The sequence below is a fragment of the Globicephala melas genome, chromosome 12 (genome assembly GCF_963455315.2).
Source record: "Globicephala melas chromosome 12, mGloMel1.2, whole genome shotgun sequence".
In the NCBI taxonomy this organism is placed as follows: Eukaryota; Metazoa; Chordata; class Mammalia; order Artiodactyla; family Delphinidae; genus Globicephala; species Globicephala melas.
Window position 1 is genome coordinate 74,703,613 of NC_083325.1, and position 19,284 is coordinate 74,722,896.

Genomic DNA, 19,284 nt, shown 5'->3' on the forward strand with positions numbered 1-19,284 from the left:
AGTGGGATTGCTGGGTCATATGGTAGTTCTATTTTTAGTTTTCTAAGGAACCTCCATACTGTTCTCCATAGTGGCTGTATCAATTTATATTCCCACCAACAGTGCAGGAGGGTTCCCTTTTCTCCACACCCTCTCCAGCATTTATTGTTTGTAGATTTTTTGATGATGGCCATTCTGACCAGTGTGACGTGATTCCTCACTGTAGTTTTGATTTTTATTTCTCTAATGATTAGTGATGTTGAGCATCCTTTCATGTGTTTGTTGGCTATCTGTGTATCTTCTTTGGAGAAATATCTATTTAGGTCTTCTGCCCATTTTTGGATTGGGTTGTTTGTTTTTTTGATATTGAACTGCATGAGCTGCTTGTAAATCACTTTGCTTATACACATAGCAAAATTAGTTCATCACTTTTAAGTTAGTAATGATAATGAGGAATTATTTATTGGAAGCCACAGATTGAGGAGGTTTTAATTTAGTTTCATCTTTTCCAATGAACTTTTATTGTAGAATTTCTGCTAATAGCATCCTTGGACTTCCTTTAAGTAGTGAAATAAGCAAAGGGAGGCAGTATGAGAACTCACTATAGAACATATTGAATCATTATAATTCTCAAGTGGTCATATGGGGTTAATGGAATCATGTGGCATGTCTTGTATTGTGAGTACAGTGATTGGAGATGGAGCAGACAAGGCTCCATGGAGAAGCCCAAAGTTCTGTCCACATGACAACCTTCTCTAGATGCCATGCCACATTAACTTGATATATGGAGGTTTTGTCCCATACAAGATTAACTAGAAGGCATAAGTCTACAATTGCAATGTTAAGTAGTTAAGGGTTTACTGGCAGTCAGGGTCTAGAGATGATCACCACAGCCTCTGTTATACATTGCTTAGGCATTTCACTATGTGTATGTTCAACCCTGTGTTTATAACACCTTTTGATATCCTTTGATAAAATGTATAACTTGCATTTCTGTATTGGAATGCTTTTGAACATCTTTACACCTGGAGGTAGATATATATATACATACATATATATCTGATTTTAGTTGTATAAACAAGACCCTTTTAATTTTCTCTGTGATCTCCTAACCAGGAAGTTTAGTTCATGGTTCATGTTGGATCTCCATGTTAGTGGCCAATGTGGACTTTCTTCAGGAGCCAAGCCCTTTATTACTTGAGGGCCTTTGCACCTATTCTTCCATCCTAGTATTCTTCTCCCTCAAATCTTTACATGGTGGATTTCTTCTCATCTTTTGAGTTATAGCTAAATGCCACCTCCTCAGACATTTTTCTCAGGCCATCCTAATCTTGTCCCTTCTCTATCATATGATCCTGTTTATCTCCTTCATAGAAATTATCACAGTCTTGAACTATCTTATTTACCTACTTAGTTATGTGTATATATTCTCCTACTAGAATATAAATTACAAAAAAATAACTAAAAGAATACAGTAAGTCCCCTACATACGAACGAGTTCTGTTCTGAGAGCACGTTCATTAAGTCCAATTTGTTTTTAAGTCCAACAAAGTTAGCCTAGATACCCAACTAACACAGTTGGCTATATGGTACTAAACTGTAATAGGTTTATAATACTTTTCACACAAATAATACATAAAAAACAAACACACAAAAAAGAAAACAGTTTTAATCTTACAGTACAATACCTTGAAAAATACAGTAATACAGTACAACAGCTGGCATACAGGGACACGTTCGCATCTTTGAAAGTTCGCAACTTGGAGGTTCATGTGTAGGGGACTTACTGTATACAAAAGAAGCTATATTACTGAATGGAATAAATGGACATGGAGTAGTTGGCATTATCATTTACTTCATGGTGATAAAATAGTAAATCAGAAAGTTTAAGGGGATTTGCTTAAGATCTTACAGTCATTAAGGGAAAGAACTCAGACTTAAACCCGGAGATAGAGAGAAAAAGTTGTTTTTTAGCAGTTCCATTATCTAGTACTCATTCATTCTGGTTTTATGTATCCTGTCATTGCAACCATTGTGTCTAAATCATGTAGTTGTTATCTTTGGATTCTCCTTAAAGTTAAACCAGTTTAACACTCTCTACATCCTAAACGTACAGAATGCTACATGTTAAATCTATTCAACTTAAAAAATTAAAAATTAAAAATGTAATAATAATTATAGTAATAATAGCAATGATAGTAGTAATGATAGTAATAATAATAATGGCTGTCCACTCATTATCCTTGGTGATAATGTCAGCTACTTTATAGCGCTGTTGTAAGATTAACTAAAACAAGGTATGCAGAAGATCCTAGACTAGGTAATTTTATGTTCTTTTTAAAATTCAGTATTATTTACTTTTTATGTTCTTTCAGTCTTCAGATATTTATTGAGCACTTATCATTTGTATGATAACACTGGTAACACCTTTGGCAAGTTATTTAACCTCCCTACCTCAGTTTCCTCACCCATAAAATGGATATAATAATAGTACTACCTCATGTGAGGACTGAATGAGTTAATATATGTAAAACACTTAAATACTGCCTGGCATGTAATAGGTTATAGTACTTAAAAGTGTTATTATTTTCTAGTCCTATGAAGAAAACTTATAAATCTTTACTGAGAGACATAAAATATTTGAGTATGAGACATGACATATTCCTAAAAGGTTATACTCAGTAATGTGGAAAATATCAAATATTTCTAAACTTATGTATAAATGAGATAAAATTTCAATCAGAATTCCAAAGAAATTTTTAAAAATTGAAACTGTTGAAAATAATTCTAAGGGCCTACCAGTTACTGAAACATTAAAAAACAAACAAACAAACAAAAAACCACAATGTAGTAATCAAGACAATATGATGCTGGCAGAGAAGAAAAGGAAAAAATAAGTGGAATTATTTGGAATCAGAATTAGCAAACAAATGTAAGAATTCAGTATTGGATCAGAGGACATTTCAAATCCATGCAGAAAGAATGGGTAATATAATAGATGCTCTTGGGACACTTGGCTATTCACTTGAAAAGAAGCTGGATTACTGCTTTGTACTTTACACTCAAGAATATTCCAACCATACTGAAGATTTAAATATAAAACATGAAACAGTGTCATCACATCCACCATTGATGTTACAGTAACTCTGTGCTGATACACACCCTGTTTCCCTTCTTTCTCCTCTAACTTAATGAGCTGACCAAAGAACACATTACTGTATTTGAGGAAGTCTTCACCTATTTAACAAAGATGACACTAGCACCATCACAAAAAGGAATTTGGAACTTGAGTCACTAGGTCAGACTGCAACAGAAGCAAAGTAACAATAGGGGTGATAAGGCCTTCATATATTACCATCATGGCTAGACACTGATGACAAGTTTGAAGAGCTAACATTTATACAGCAAGCAGTGTATTGAGCAATGTTTAAGTATTTTACATATATTAGTTCACTTAGTTCTCACATGAGGTAGTATGATTATTATCCTCATTTTATGGACAAGGAAACCAAAGCCTGAGAGGTTAAATAACTTGCCAAAGGTCACACAGTTGGTAAGTGGCAAGGTAAGAAAACCATCCCAGGCGGTCTGGCTCCAGAGTCTATGCCCTTAACCACTTTGCTACATTGCTTATCTAGGAAACTAAAAGATATAGACAATGAAGAAGAAATCAGTAAAATTTGACAAGGATGGCAGAGGTTACATCAGTACAGCAAAACCCTGTCATGTAATTGCAAAGAGGAGAAAACCTAGCAGCATGAAGAAATAGATAAATTGATTGGAGAAATAGATATTGAATGAAATGGACTAGTATTTATGAAGGTGTTGTACAGATGATGATTGTAAGATGAAAACACCATTTCACTCTTTTCCCCCAAAGATGTGTCAGATTGACTATTTTTAAAAAAGATCACTTATTCATTCTGTCTCTGTATAGCAAACCCACCTCAAAAATACCTTCTGTACATACACAAGAAAAATCTACATGTATTAGTTGGTGGTCTTTTCCCCCAAAGATCAAACTATACATCTCTACAATATAAGTACTTGTGATAAATGACCAGAAAACAGTTAGTAGATTCCGTAAAGTTGTCTTTGTGAACGATTCTGACACTGATTGGTTTTTGTGCAGCTTGGTAACTGATCATAGTCAAATCTTGAAGGGGCTGACAGGCAGTATTAATGATTTTAGACAATGTGAAACGACTGGAAGGTGTTTAAGTAGGGTACTGCTCTGATTCAATTTGAGGTTTGGAGATATCTCTCTGGGTACCCTGAAGAATGGATTCCCAGGGGACAAGAGTAGATAGAAGACCTGTTAGGAGGCTGTTGTAGGAAACCCAGTGGGAAGTGATAACACTAATGGAGAGAATTGGACAAAGTTGAGATGTATTTTGGAAGCAGAGTTGACAGGACTTATTGATGAATTGGATGTGAAGAACAGGAAGGAACCAAGAATGACTCCTGCTGTTAGGACTTGAGTATTTGATTTATGATTGGTGCTTCCACTTATTAAGATGAGGAACATGGAGGAAGAATTTATTTGAAGCAGTTGGAGAACAAAGCAGGAGCAGAAATTTTCTAAATGATAATTCCCAGACTTAAGGTATAAAGCATATTAAAATTGAGTTGTATGGGTAAATGTTACTACGTTTGTATAGTAACATTTAGGGAAGTATAAGGAGAAATAGATCTTTCTTTTTCAGTCAGCACATTGTCTTATGTGAGTTTATTGCTTTGGTTAATCTAAAAGTCTGCTTCTTTTCTTAGGTAACCCAGGTTTTTCTGCCTTTTATGTGCCTTTTGCAAAGGCTTTGTATTCTTCAACAAAAAGACGCTTTCCAGTTTGGGTTATCAGTCATGCTGGGCATGCCTTGGCCCCCAAAGACAAGAAGATTCTTACAACCTCAGATGGTATGTGTTTGTTAACATCTGCTTTCCTTTACAGTGAGTGGGTGTTCATATTTCTAGAAAGCCTGCTAAGGTTAAGAGTTATACCAGTGGAAACCTCCACTTGTGGCATTGGGCCCATGATGCCACATTCTGGTAATTTTAGGATTTGGGGGGTCATTTTAATCATTCTGCAGGTAATTTTCTTTAAAAGTTTGGGCAGATCAAGCAGTTTGTCTAGGACTTGCCATCTGTATTTACCTACTAGTAACCAACTATATGTTTATCGATCATGTACTATAGTTCCAGAGTTGTATTAAGAGGAACAGTGAAGTAGTATAAGACGACGTGCTCCTTAGCCACGGTTCCTACTCTAAAGAAGCTCTCATTCTCATCTTTAGAGAGTGATTAAGTGATAAACTCTGGCCTGCTGATTATGTGGATACTTAAGGAGTAAACAAAGGAGAGAGTAAAAGAGTTTTAACAGCTGAGTAGAATTTGGAATTGAGGGGTGGAGGTGGGTGCCTTCTGTATAATAGGCAGAAGGATTAGCATAGCAGGAAGAGAGATTCAGTAGGTACTTGAGTGCTAGGCAGGGTCAGATTGGGAGGAACCTTGAAAGCTGAAGGGAGAACTAGGACTTTACATGGTAAATTTCTGGAAGCCTTTAAATGGAGGAAGTAGTACCACAGAGTTGCAAATTACCTGCTTCTAATTCATGAGTATTCTAGCATGTTCACTCTTCTAAAAAAAAAGTGAGATGAGAAGAAAAAAGAAAAACATAATTTCTGTGTGGGCATTCCCTAAGGGTTCCACTTTGTTAATCTGAGGTGGGAGAGAGGTGGCTATGGCTTCATTGCCTAGTTTGCCCCTGGTTCTGGTATGCCTCTCCTATGATATGAGCATCTTCTTGTACTTATTGAGCATCTAATGATAGGGAAAACCATGTGTGGGGAGGGAGGGAGAAAGAGGTAGGTGATATGGGAACTTTCTGGACTAATCTGTTCAAATTTTCTGCAACTCTAAAACCATTCTAAAAAATAAAATCTGTTAATAAAAAAATACTGGAGGGCTTCCCTGGTGGCGCAGTGGTTGAGAGTCCGCCTGCCGATGCAGGGGACACGAGTTTGTGCCCCGGTCCGGGAAGATCTCGCATGCCATGGAGCGGCTAGGCCCATGAGCCATGGCCGCTGAGCCTGCGCGTCCAGAGCCTGGTGTCCGCTACGGGAGAGGCCACAACAGTGAGAGGCCCGTGTACCACACACACACAAAAAAATACTGGAGGTTTTTAATAATTTTAATATTTACATTATACTTTTTATCATTGTATTAGTTCAGACTCCCATAATGAAACCCATAAACTAGGTAACTTAAATAGCAGGAATTTATTTTCTCATAGTCTGCAGACTATAAGTCCAAGATTAGAGTTTCATCATAATTGTGCTCTGATGAGAACCCTCTCCCTGGCTTTGAGGTGGCTGCCTTCTCTTTTAGTCCTCACATGACAGAGAGAGAGAGGGAGAGAGAGAGGGAGAGGGAGGGAGCATGACAGAGCGAGAAGGAGTGCAAGCCAGCAAACTCTCTGGTGTCTCTTCTTATAAGGGCACTAATCCCTTCATGAGGGCCCCACCCTCATGACCTCCTCTAACCCTAATTACCTGCCAAAGTCCCCATCTCCAAATAACATCACAGTGGGGGCAGGGGGGTTGTTCAACGTAAGAATTTTAGGGGACACAAATATTCAGTCCATATAATCATGAATGGGAATGTTATGTATTAACATTTTAAATCTGATCACAGGTATAGGTCAGCATATACATATGACATTGTACCTGAGCAATAGTAGAACATACAAATTATCTCTTAAAACATTTTTGCTAAATATTTGTTCAACTTTTGTTAGCTTACCTTTGGTCCATCCTCAGAAGTATTACCTTACGGTTGTTAGAAGCAGGCCCTTTGAAGCCTCGATCCTGTTGAGTAGCAAAGGAAAAGTTTCTGTTCTAAGTGGCAGCTCCTTCCACATTCATGAACATCTGCAGGCAAGCTAAATTGTAATAATTTTTTTATTTGAAGAAGTGAGTGACAGTTAAGAGGTGATTCCTATTTTTATCCATGTCCTATTTTTGGCAGTTAACTGATACATATGGTCAGGACACAATGTAGTTATTACAGAATTTAAGAAATGAAATCACCCTGTCCATACAGAGTAGATAGATACTCTTTGGTTCTGTAGTTAGCATGGGATTTGTTTCTCTTTTCTTTTCCCTCCTGAAGCCATAGCTCAAACTATTCATGTGTCATCTCACTGTGAACATCACAACTCCCTGGCTCTTGATCTCTTAATTCTCACATATTGTGGTATATATCAGCTTCCTGAAATGTTAGTTCTGGTTCCAGAATCCTGTGTTAATTTTAGATTGACTTTAACATCAGATGCCAACTCTTGAGAATGGAATTTAAGCTTTCTTTTTTCCTAATTCCATTTACTCAATTTAATCTTTTTTGAGTGCCTGCTGTGAACCTGCCTCTTTGCTAGCACTTAACGGAAAAATACCTCTGTGCTTAAAGCAAATCTGTTGCACTTACATTGTTTATTATTAGGTTATCTCACCACCCAGACTTCCTGTGTCTTTCTTTTTAAGGCATCACATGTAAGATTACCTTTGTCTTGGCTAATCTCCTCCTCTCTGTTAAAACAGTTTCCACTCTCAGTGATCAGGCCCTTGATAAGCAGGATCATCCAGACTTTGTTTCAGCTCTTTAGTTGCTCAGATTTCTTCTACTACCACTTTCACCTACTTTATCTTTTTTATTTCCCTAATTATCTTCTATTTAGAATTATAAATTTACAGATTAAGTGCAATCCCTATATAAATCCCTACAAAAATTACAGCTGCAATTTTTCACAGAAATAGAAAAAAAGTCCTAAAGTTTGTATGGAGCCACAAAAGATACCAAATAGCCAAAATAATCTTGAGGAAGAAGATTGAAGTTAAGGTTCAAAGGTGAAGTTATCACACTTCCTGATTTCAAACTATATTACAAAGCTAGTAATCAAAACTGTATGGTAGTGGCATAAAAACAGACCAGTGGATCAGAATAGAGAGCCCAGAAATAAACCCACAAATATAGGGTCAGCTAATCTTTGACAAGGGCACCAAGAATACACAATGCGGAAAGGATAGTATCTTCAATAAATGGTATTGGGAAAACTGGATATCCACACACAAAAGAATGAAATTGAACCCTTATCTTACACCATACACAAAAATTAACTCAAAATGGATTAAATACTTAAATTTAAGACCTGAAACCATTAAACTCCTGGAAGAAAAGATAGGAGAAAAACTCCTTGACATTGGTCTTGGCAGTGATTTTTTTGGATATGACACCAAAAGCACAAGTAACAAAGGCAAAAATAAACAGTTGGGACTGTATCAAACTAAAAAGCGTCTGTACAGCAAAGGAAACAGGCAACCAAATGAAAAGGCAGCCTATAAAATGGGAGAAAATATTTGCAAACCATATATCTGATAAGGAGAATTTCCAAAATATATAAGGAACTAATACAACTCAATAGCAAAAACACTTAATAGCCTGATTTATAAAATGGGCAGATTTTTCCAGAGAAGACATACAGATAGCCAACTGGTATATGGAAAATGCTCAACGTCATCAGTCATCAAGGAAATGCAAATCAAGACCACGATGATGTTATCACCTCACACCTGTTAGGATGGCTATTCTCAAAAAAGACAGAAGTTAACAAGTCTTGGAGAAAAGGTCACTTGAGCAGTTATTTAGGTTACCCAAAGCTTTCTGAAAGGGAAAGCCTTCATGGGTGGGGGTGGCCTAGTTCCTTATCTGGTTGTTTTGCTAGTAGCTGGGTCATTACAGCTGGCAGTATGTTTATTCAAAGTGGATGTCTCATCAATCAAAAGCTTACTGTCAGGCACTTAACACTCAGTATGTGAGGTGATGAATGTGTTACTCAGCCTGACTGTGGTAGTCATTTCACAGTGTATATGTATATTAAGTCATCACCTTGTACACCTTTAAAAACAATCGTGTTGTACAACCTAAATATATACAGATTTTCTTTGGAGTCATACTTCAGTAAAGCTGGAAAGAAAAAGGAAAATAATTTTTGAAGCTGGACCATGGGTACATGGGGGTCTGTTATACTATTCTCTGGACTTTTGTGTATGTATCAAAATTTCCACTATTAAAAAAAGGTTTTAAAGAAAGAAAAAGAATTATAGGATCTTAGAGCTAAAAGTATCTACCATATGATCCAGCAATTACGCACCTGGGTATATAACCAAAGAAAGTGAAAACACTAATTAGAAAAGAGATATGCATCCCAGTGTTCATAGCAGCACTGTTTACAATAGCCAAGGTAATGGAAGCAACCTAAGTGTCCTTCAGCAGGTGAATGGATAAAGAAGATGTGATGTGTGTGTGTATACGCACACACACAGTGTTTTACTCGTCCATAAAAAGAATGAAATGTTGCCATTTGCAGCAACATGAATGGACCTGGAGTGTATTATGCTTAGTGAAATAAGTCAGACAGAGAAAGACAGGTACTGTATGTTATCACTTATATGTGGAATCCAGAAAGTAAAATGAATGAATATAACAAAACAGAGAAAGACAAGTACTGTATGTTATCACTTATATGTGGAATCCAGAAAGTAAAATGAATGAATATAACAAAACAGAAACAGACTCATAGATATAGAAAACAAACTAGTGCTTACCAGTGGGAAGTGGAATGGGGGAGGGGCAACACAGAGGCAGAGGATTAAGAGGTACAAACCACTGTATATAAAATAAATAAGATACAGGAATATACTGTACAGCATGAGGAATGTAGCCAATATTTTATAATACTTTTAAATGGAGTATAATCTATTATATAAATGTTGAATCACTATGTTGTACACCTGAAACTAATATAATTTTGTAAATCAAGTATATTTTAATTTTAAAAATCAACCTAAAAAACAAAAGTATTTACATTAAATTCCATCTTGAACCCTTATTTTTCAAGGAAGGAAAGTAAGGCCCAAAAGGGCTAAATGACCTTGTGCTGGTGAGTGGTAGGACGCGGACAGGAAGCCAGCACTTGTGATCCTGAGGTCAGTGCTCTAGTCCTGTGGTAGGTTATCTCAGGTGGCTGGTGCAAAGTGCTAGTGATTAGCCCTTCCACGGTCACAGATTGTACCTGGTCTGTCACCCTTTTCCTGCTATGACTTGTAAAGGGGACAGGATAAATGGAGTGTAGATGAAACTATGTAACTCATGGCAAAATCTTGCCTAAATACCTCAAAGTGCCTCTTTTTATAGTGTCTTTTTCTATCTGTTTACGTGTATGTGTGTTCCTCTGTGAATGCAATTTACTTTCGAGCCTTTTACACTTCTCTTAAAGACTAGGGTATGCTTTGAAAGGCAAGCAACTATTGATTACCTAGCAGTGAGAGATTTTGTGAAGTGAAACCGAATATACAGATTTTATTGCCTTGATTAAAAACATCTATTTCAACAACTGTCACAGAAATGTGGCTGAATGTGAATCAAATGTATAGTATATACTTGCTTTACCTTGAAATAGTTTAAAAGGTACATATTTATTATTTCTTCATATATACCCAAAGAAATTTGGGGGTTTTAATACCACAGTTTTTCCTCTGTCAGGAAATTTGTACGTCTGCTTAGAATGTGCTTTGGCTATCTTATGTGGTATTGGAAAACAGAGGTGTTAAAAGAATTCTTAGAAAACAGGCTTGTTTAACTTGCTAAATCTCGAAAAGCTACCAGTTTTGCTGGCCTGTTATCTTAACTCTGGCAAGAGAAGAGATAACCAAGGACAGGAGAAGCTAGGAAGTAGTGGAAATACCGCATAGTACTCATGAAGGATAATACCTCTCCTTTCATGGTGTTCAAACTTAGTGATGATTAGCTAAAATGTCTTATTCCTATATTCTTACCTCAGTGAGAAAGGTCATCATAATAGAAGCTATATATTGAATTACCTAATGAAAGCAACATCCAACTCAGTTATCACAGTAAGCCCTTAAGTCGTACTTGAAGACAAAACAAACGTTGAGCAGAACATGAGTAGCAACTTTGAACGTTGAAAATAGACTCAAAGAGCAACCCTACATCAGGGGTTCTCAAACTTTGGCCGGCATCAGAATCACCTGGAGGATTTATTGAAACACAAATTACTGGATGCTACCTCCTGAGTTGTTGATTCACTACAAGTGGGGTAGGACCTGAGAATTTGCATTTCTAACAAGTTCTTAAGTAATACTGATGCTGCTGGTCCTGGTACCACATTTTCAGAAGCCCTGCCATAGATCTTCGCCAGTAAACACTGGTAGGGAAAACCAGCAGAAATTATCTATTGTGTCTGAATTTCTGAGAAATGTATTTAATTCTTGTTTTAAATTGACATATTATTTATAACTTTATTTTGAGTATGCTTATTGCTTAGGCTGCTTGTGTGCTGTTGAGTTAATGACTTAGTAATTAGAGCCTGGGTCCTTTGCTGCTAATGAGAACAGTGCCATCTAGAGGCATTAGCCCAAAGGGCCACCACAGGGCCATAGGAAGCTGTGGTTTCTAGAGGGGGGTGAAAGGGCAACTCATCCATCATCAAGGATTTATCGACAACCTACTAGATTATTATGTGTGGTGCTACAGAGGTATACAAAGAAATGAAAATGCTGCCTTTTAGTGACTTTGCATCTGTGTTGTGAGTATCCCAAAAGTTCTGTAAAGGGCACATGGGGCTCTGAGCTTCACTAGTCCCCCCGATTGAACCAGAACAGTTCTGCCTTCATCTGTTTTACAAATTGAAGATTATGTTTATAAACGCATGCTACAGTAGACTGAAATGGATAGGCAGGACAGATATATTATTCATCATCCAAGATTATTGTTCTAAAGTACAGGTTTTCTGACATGCAAAATATGGTGTGAAAAATACATAATCATTGAGAGAAAAGACATAAGCTATAACCACACATCAAATGTTGAAAGTACGTTTTGCTTCATATTAGCACATGTTAAAATCATGAACAGTTGGAAATAATATTCTAGTTGCACCACATTATCACAATCATAAATTGGGTATAATTGGGAGAACAGATGTTCACCAGTGTCAGAAGGAGGTGACTCAGGAAAAAAAAAGTGTGAAAAGAAAATTTGAGGAATTAGAAGTATAAACTCTTTCTGGCTTTGATTTACTATGGAGTCAGCTTACTTGATGGCAGATTCATTATCAACTATTTTGTCATTTGTTCCAAACGTGTAACAGAAAAGCTAGAAATCATAGTGGTTTAGTTTCAACTGGTAAAACATTACCTAAAAAAGTTACGTAGTCTTTCAACTAATGATGAATTTGCGTCATGTTTATCCCGAGAATCATTAAACCACTCCCATTCTAGTACCCAAAACTGAAAGAAAGAGAAAAAACAGTAGGGCTTTCTCTTTCCAGGACTCTGGCAGAAGAACATGGAGGCTACAGGGAACGACAAGATTCTCCTGAGGCAGGGACAGTTAGTCAAGTCTCAGGGCTCTCAGTCACTAGAAATAAACAAGTAAGTCTCTCAGTAGGTGGGAAGAAGCAGAAAACCAAAGGGTAGAGCAAGAAGAAGAGTTAAGAATCGAGCAAACTGTTAGATTCTCAGGGAAGACAGAAATAAGAAGCAGACCAGAGGAGGGAGAAAAGCATTGTAGCTGATGTCCTATAACACAGACCGGATCGTTGTCCCTCCCTTTGAGATCCTTGGGCATCTTCTCACTGCTCACACAGTGGAGTCCAGATCCCTTAGTGATGTTCAGGGTCCTGCTTGATCTAGTCTCAACCTTCCTTTCTAACCTTATTTGTTCCATCTCTCTTATAACCACAAACAGGCACAGTACTCATCGCAGTGTCCAAAATTACACCTCACACTTTTATGCCTTTATGTTCTAGTATCATGAATTTAGAGTAAATTTCATTTCTCTTTTTTAGTTATGTATATGTAATGCTAAACAATACATGATATTGTTTTGTGTGTTTTTCAAAGCTTGACCTAAAGAGTAAACTGTATATTCATCTTTCTCAAAGCATTCTTTAAAATATGAAGTGCTATTTTTAGCCTTTTAATCTCCACGTGTAAGTTGTTTAATTAAAGTTATTATTAAGGTATAGCTTTGGAGTAATGATGGGAGCAGGATGGAAGACTTCACTAGTTGAGAAAATTCTGGTGTAAGATTTAGAGAGTTTCTGTGTGCAGACTCAGTCCTAGCAGAAGGCTCATGTAGCACTAATCTTTGGTCTTGTTAGCTCTGTGGTCGTTGGCGACTTGTAAATACTGTTTGTGTGAAAATATATAGTAAAACTTATGCATTTATATTCAGTGTGTATCTAGATAAACATATATGTGGATGTGTTGTTAAAATGTGTTGTTAACTTTAGACCATTGTGATAGTATTCAAATGTGTAGTTAAGATTACACAGTTATAGTAATGTGCATGTAGTGAATAGTATTTTCCAGGTATCTCTCTTGGTTTATTTGGAGAAAGGCATAGTACTTTTTATGAATTCAAAGGGGCATTACCTTTCTATTTTGACCCAATAAAACCCTCTTATTTTCTCAAGGAGATGCTTGAGCTATACTTACTTCAGTGTTTTATAATAATGTTTTTATCTACTTCTGTTTCCTCTTATTAGACTGTGAGCTCCTTGAAGACAAGGGAGTATATTGTATTTATATCTGAGTTTTCAATATTATCATGGGCCAATTAGTCACTGTTTTCTGTCAGAGTGGTCAATTTACTTCATGAGAAATGGAAGAAAATAATAGTTATCAGATTTACCTGTCTCCTGAAGCTATAAGGGATGCATGATATTTTGATCCAGAATTGACAGAATTTTAATAACTGGATCAATCAGTTTGAACAACTAGATGAAAAGTAAATGCGAAGTACTGATATTACTTAATTCCCCAAAGAACTACTTAGGAACAGATTATACATACCTTTTGAAATAAACTCCAGAATCAGTAAATGATCTATGAAGTGAATTCCATTGAGATGGGTCTAAGAAACAGGCTCGGGTTCTGAAAGGCAATTGTCAGTACTATATTCAGGACCATATATTGGTAAAGAATTGGTGAATTGGATTGCCATCTATCAATTCAGGCAGTTTTCAGTTTAGAAACAGTTTACTTTCCAAATATACTTAGTTGATCGTAACTTGGAGTACATTTTCCCTATAAAAAGAACGGTATAAATCATTTCCATATTATCACTCTGATTTTGATACAATTGAATGTGAATTTTTTACAATATTTTTATGGAGAGTAAATAAATGATTCCTAGAATTTTTTTCAGAGTATATTAAAATCATAATAGGAGAGAAAGTATAGAGTATACAGTCCAGTATATAGATATTCTTTTAGCTTTTAGTTTTTGCTAGTAAAATAATATCCAGAGTGCACATTGAAATTTTCTATCATAGATTATTTATTTATAGAAAGTACTTTCCCCATTAATCTCATTACTTCAGAAAACACTAAGTAGTGTGTTTATCTTGGAAATCTACTGAGCAATTCCCAGAGGTAAAGCCAGACTTACTTCTGAAATATTCACTTCGATAATGATTTGAATTATAATGGTCATTAAAGTTCATCTGAAATATGTTTTCGGGCCTTATTTCTAGAATCAATGAAGTTTCTAAATGTTTATTGTATTTAGCTCATTTTCTTTCTCTTTGCTCTAACCATATAAATGTGTATTTGAGGGAGGCCTTAAATGACAGGAATTGAAATGATAGCAGTCATAAGTTTCATTTCTCGAATAGTTTATGCCAGACACTTCCTATGTGCTTTAAAGTGTTACGCAAGCAACATTCCTCAGAGGCTAGAATTACTATCTCTGTTTTATATATGAGGAGACTGAAGCCAGAGGTTAAAGTATTTGCACGGAGTCACATAGTAAGGTGCTTAGCTGGGAGTTAGAACCAGGTTTATCTTGTCTCCAACGCCCTTGATCTTTGTACTATACCATACCGTCCCAATGAAAGGAAGACTTCAACATTTTCAAAAGCTGTATATTTTGAAAAATAAAGAACTTGGGTTGCAAATATTATAGGTATTTGGGGTATCAGAACAATACGATCACTCCTGGGTAGAGTGATCAGAGAAGATATATGACAGTAGTGGAATATGAACAACTCAAACTTAAATAGAATATTAAATAAATAAAAGCTTGGATTTGGAGCCATCGGAGGCCCTACGAAAATCAAATTTCCAGATTCTGTCTCTTCCCAATTCTGTTTTATGGGGAACTTCCTTGTTAAATAGAGAATGAATTCTAGGCTGACCTGGGAAGAAGGGTTAAAGCAGAACATGTCTCACCTGGGAAATCTCCTGTTTCAGTAGTACCAGTGAAACGGGGAACTAAGCCTCATTAATTCAATAAAAAGCACTTCAATAACTGTATGCCAGGCATTGGAGAAAGAGATAGGCAAGACAGGAAGTACAGAAGTAAATTAGGAGTAGTGTGGTGAGATAAATATGGGATGTGGTGGAAACTGAAAGGAAGGCCACTTTACTCCTCATCTACTGAATCATAAAAAGGCTTCTCAGAGGAGGTAACACTTGTTGAGAGTTTGAAGGATAAAGAGGAGTTAGCCAGATTAACAAGGGGGAGCTGAGCACTGAAGGAAGAAAAACCAGCATGTACAGATAAAACTGAAGAGCAGTTCTTCCTAATGAGTTTTGGGTACCTTTGTTATAGTTTGCGTCAGTACCTTGAAGGCAATTGACTACCTTGTGATATCTTGAAATATTACACCCTGTCATTGGGGTTGTATATATGTTCATAGGGAAAGCCTATTGAAGTTTCCTCTGCTCATAGAATATTGGAGCTGGCAGCATCCTCAGATTGTCTAGTCATTTCATATTTTCATTCAACAATAATATTTACTGAGTGCTAGTCACAGAGGACACAGAAATGAAAGATGGACCTTGCCTTCAAGGAGCTCGCAGTCTCAGGGAGGAAACAGACAGTTATACAAATATGATAAAGTGCTATAATAAGAAGTGAATACTAGTTAAACACAAAGGAATGCTCATTCATTTTTCTTGAAGATTAGCTAGATAAAGTTTTGAGTAGGTCTTGAAGAATCTTAAAGACGTTCATTTGTGAAAGGAAGAAAGGATATTTCAGGTCAGGACTGTGCTGGTTAAAAGGAACAGTTTAAAACATTTCTACTTATGCCTTTCAGTCTTGACTTCTTTAAACAAAGATTATCTAAAATAATGAAGCAGTGTCATGGATTTTCTTGGTTATATATTAATCATGTAACCTAGCCTAACCAGTGGTTCTCAATGTGTGGTCCTGGGACCAGCAATATCAGCATCTTCTGGAGGCTTAGAAGTGTAAATTTTCGGGCTCCAGCCCAGACCCACTGGATCAGAGACTCTGATGGTGAGGCCTAGCAATGAGTGTTTCACCAAGCCTTACAGAGAATTCTGATGCATACTCAAGTTTGAGAACCAGTGGCCTAAACTGTAGTAGTTGATGGAATAGTTGAGAGTTCATGGGCTTTGAGGACAGACACCTGGGTTTGAATCTCACCTGTCGCACTTAACAGGTATGTAACTGCCAATCTGTCACCTAACGTCCGTGAGCTTTGGGATTTTCATCTATAAAATGAAGATAGGAATACTTCCTTTCCAGGGTTGTTGTGAAGATATAATTTAAATAAAGTGCCAACACTGTGGCTTGCACATGGTAGGCTTTCAATAAATGATAGCAACTGCTATTATTATTGGTTTGTTTTTTTTTAGATATTTTCCCCAGTGAAGTGATTGCTTTCACTTATTGAATGAAAACATAACTTACATTTTTTATTTTAGATCCAAATGCTCAAGAAATTAAGGACATCTATGGACTCCGTGGTCAAGTAGAACACAAGCTAGCTTTCCTGAGAACTCATGTGCCAAAGGAAATGAAACTTGTGGTCATTGGCCATTCCATAGGCTGCTATTTCTCCCTTCAGGTTCTGAAGCATGCCCCTGAGCTCCCAGTAAGTACGCCTCAGGAGGGGACTGTCAGTGCTCGATTGTGCACTCGCACAAATCCTCTCAGATTTCCTTTGCTTTTTTGTCTCGTATTGAATTGATAAATAAAACACAGAGAGGGATACTTGTTAGCTGCCTTTATCCTTATCTCTATATTACTGTGGGCCTGTGTGAGTGTATGTTCATACATTTCCCATAATGTTTCAAAAAATAACGCTGAAGGAGGTGGGAATTTTCTGAATAAATGCCTCTTCTTTTTAAATTGAAGTATAGTTAATTTACAGTATTTTATTTGAACAAATGCTTTTTAATCTAGGGTTATCTGGAGTTCTTAAATTACATACAACTTGCTGTCTTTGGTAAAGGAATATTTCTTTTTTTATATTTATTTATTTATATTTTGGCTGTATTGGGTCTTAGTTGCAGCACGCAGGCTCTTCGTTGCGGTGTGCAGGCTTCTCTCTAGTTGTGGCATGTGGGCTTATTTGCTCCGCAGCATGTGGGCTCTTAGCTCCCTGATTAGGGATCAAACCAGCGTCCCCTGCATTGCAAGATAGATTCTCAACCACTGGGCCAGCAGAGAAGTCCCTGTAAAGGAATATTTAAAAGCATTCACCAACTAGGGCTGAGGCAATAATCTTGTCTAGGGAGAGTATTATGCAAATATTCATGCCTCCTCTCAAAAGGAAGAAAAATTATTATTATCACCATTGTTGATAGGCAAACAGTTATTCTTAAGGAACATTAAATCTTTATTTAGTCATAAGTCTGAATCCTTATCTGTTCTATAGCTTGGCAGCCTTTTTGAGACACTCATTTATTCATTCATTCATTCATTCACAAATACTTACTGGGTGCCACTATGTGCCAGATATTAAGTGAGACACTGGAGATATAAAGACCTATTTAAGGGGCTTCCCTGGTGGTGCAGTGGTTGAGAGTCCGCCTGCCGATGCAGGAGACACGGGTTCGTGCTCCGGTCCGGGAAGATTCCACATACCACGGAGCGGCTGGGCCCGTGAGCCATGGCCGCTGAGCCTGCGCGTCTGGAGCCTGTGCTCTGCAATGGGAGAGGCCACAGCAGTGAGAGGCCCGCGTACCGCAAAAAAAAAAAAGACCTATTTAAAGTGCCAGGAAAGCTAGTGAACTATACAACACTTCAAAACAAAACAAAACCTCATACTTTCACTGACATATACCATTGAAATGACCCATTAAATGAATGTGATTCACAGCATAAATTATTTCTTCATTCAACAAACTTATATTAAGCACTTGCCATGTATCAGGCCTTGTGCTGTGTTTTGAAGACATCCCAGTGAATAAAATAGTCTTTGAGGTAAGAGAGCCTGAAGTCTAAGGGAGGACACAGACTAACCCATAGATGTGATACCTACTTCTTATGTAAATAGAGGGTGTGTGAGATCATGAAGGAGTGCTATTTAACCTGGTAATCTGAATACAAGATAGGAAGTGATTACTTCCTGGAATCTCCCTATCCTGGGATATTGACTTTTCTCACTCCATGTGGTAAAATATCTTCAGTGGAGTCTTGGAGCTCACAAGGAATTTGCTTCTTTCCCCTCCAGCTTGACACACTTACTTCTTACTTATAATTGATTGCCTTTGGGAAAAGTACAACTATAGCGTCCTTGGGTGTGCTTTTTAATACCAAATGGAGGCTGTTAATTTCTTACATTGGGTATCAGAAAGTATATTTTTCATTTCTAAGTGTGAATTCAATAAATTCTAGATTGCATTCCATTCACTATATTATTGCTTCTTCTCTGGTTTTTTCCCCCTAGATAAGGCATCTTAATAAGAAAACGGGCTTTCCTTTTAGCATTTTTTTTTTGTTTTTAGCATTTTGCATGGCTTCTAATCTGTTGTGCCTCTAAAGCTCCTCTGGTACCACGTTATGAGGTTACTGTTTTCATAGTGTCCAGTCTTAGCCCTTAGCGGTTCTCTTTGCACAGTTGCCACAAGTCCTCACTCTAGAAACAAGACACCTACGTTCAGATACTTGCTGTCATACTTTGTCTTGGTGACCTTGGGCAAGTTATTGAGTCTCTGTACCTTTGTTTCCTCATCTGTAAAAGGGGGATAGTAATATGTTCTTCAGAGGATTTTTGTGAGGAATTATATAAAGAATTAAGAATGGTGCCTAGAACTTAAAAGTTCCATATAAGTATTAGCTATTATTATTATAATGGAAATGACTCAGTAATTAGGTTAACTACTGTGTTAGTAATCTACAGCTGTGTAACAAGTTACCTCAAAACTTAACAGCAGACGCAAGAGGGAAGACATATGGGAACATATGTTT

The 19,284-nt window shown here is 36.9% G+C and overlaps 1 protein-coding gene across 2 annotated transcripts in view; it reads left to right on the plus strand.

Moving 5' to 3' along the window:
- The window catches only part of LDAH (lipid droplet associated hydrolase), a 98,086-nt gene that overhangs the window by 17,145 nt on the left and 61,657 nt on the right, over nucleotides 1–19,284 (plus strand). Inside the window, exons 3-4 of one of the 2 annotated variants that reach the window (XM_030858311.3) lie at nucleotides 4,750–4,893; nucleotides 16,794–16,963. In XM_030858311.3, the coding sequence (XP_030714171.1) occupies nucleotides 4,750–4,893; nucleotides 16,794–16,963 (314 nt within the window). The remainder of the gene's footprint in view (nucleotides 1–4,749; nucleotides 4,894–16,793; nucleotides 16,964–19,284) is intronic. The other variant, XM_030858312.3, reaches the window with a different exon arrangement.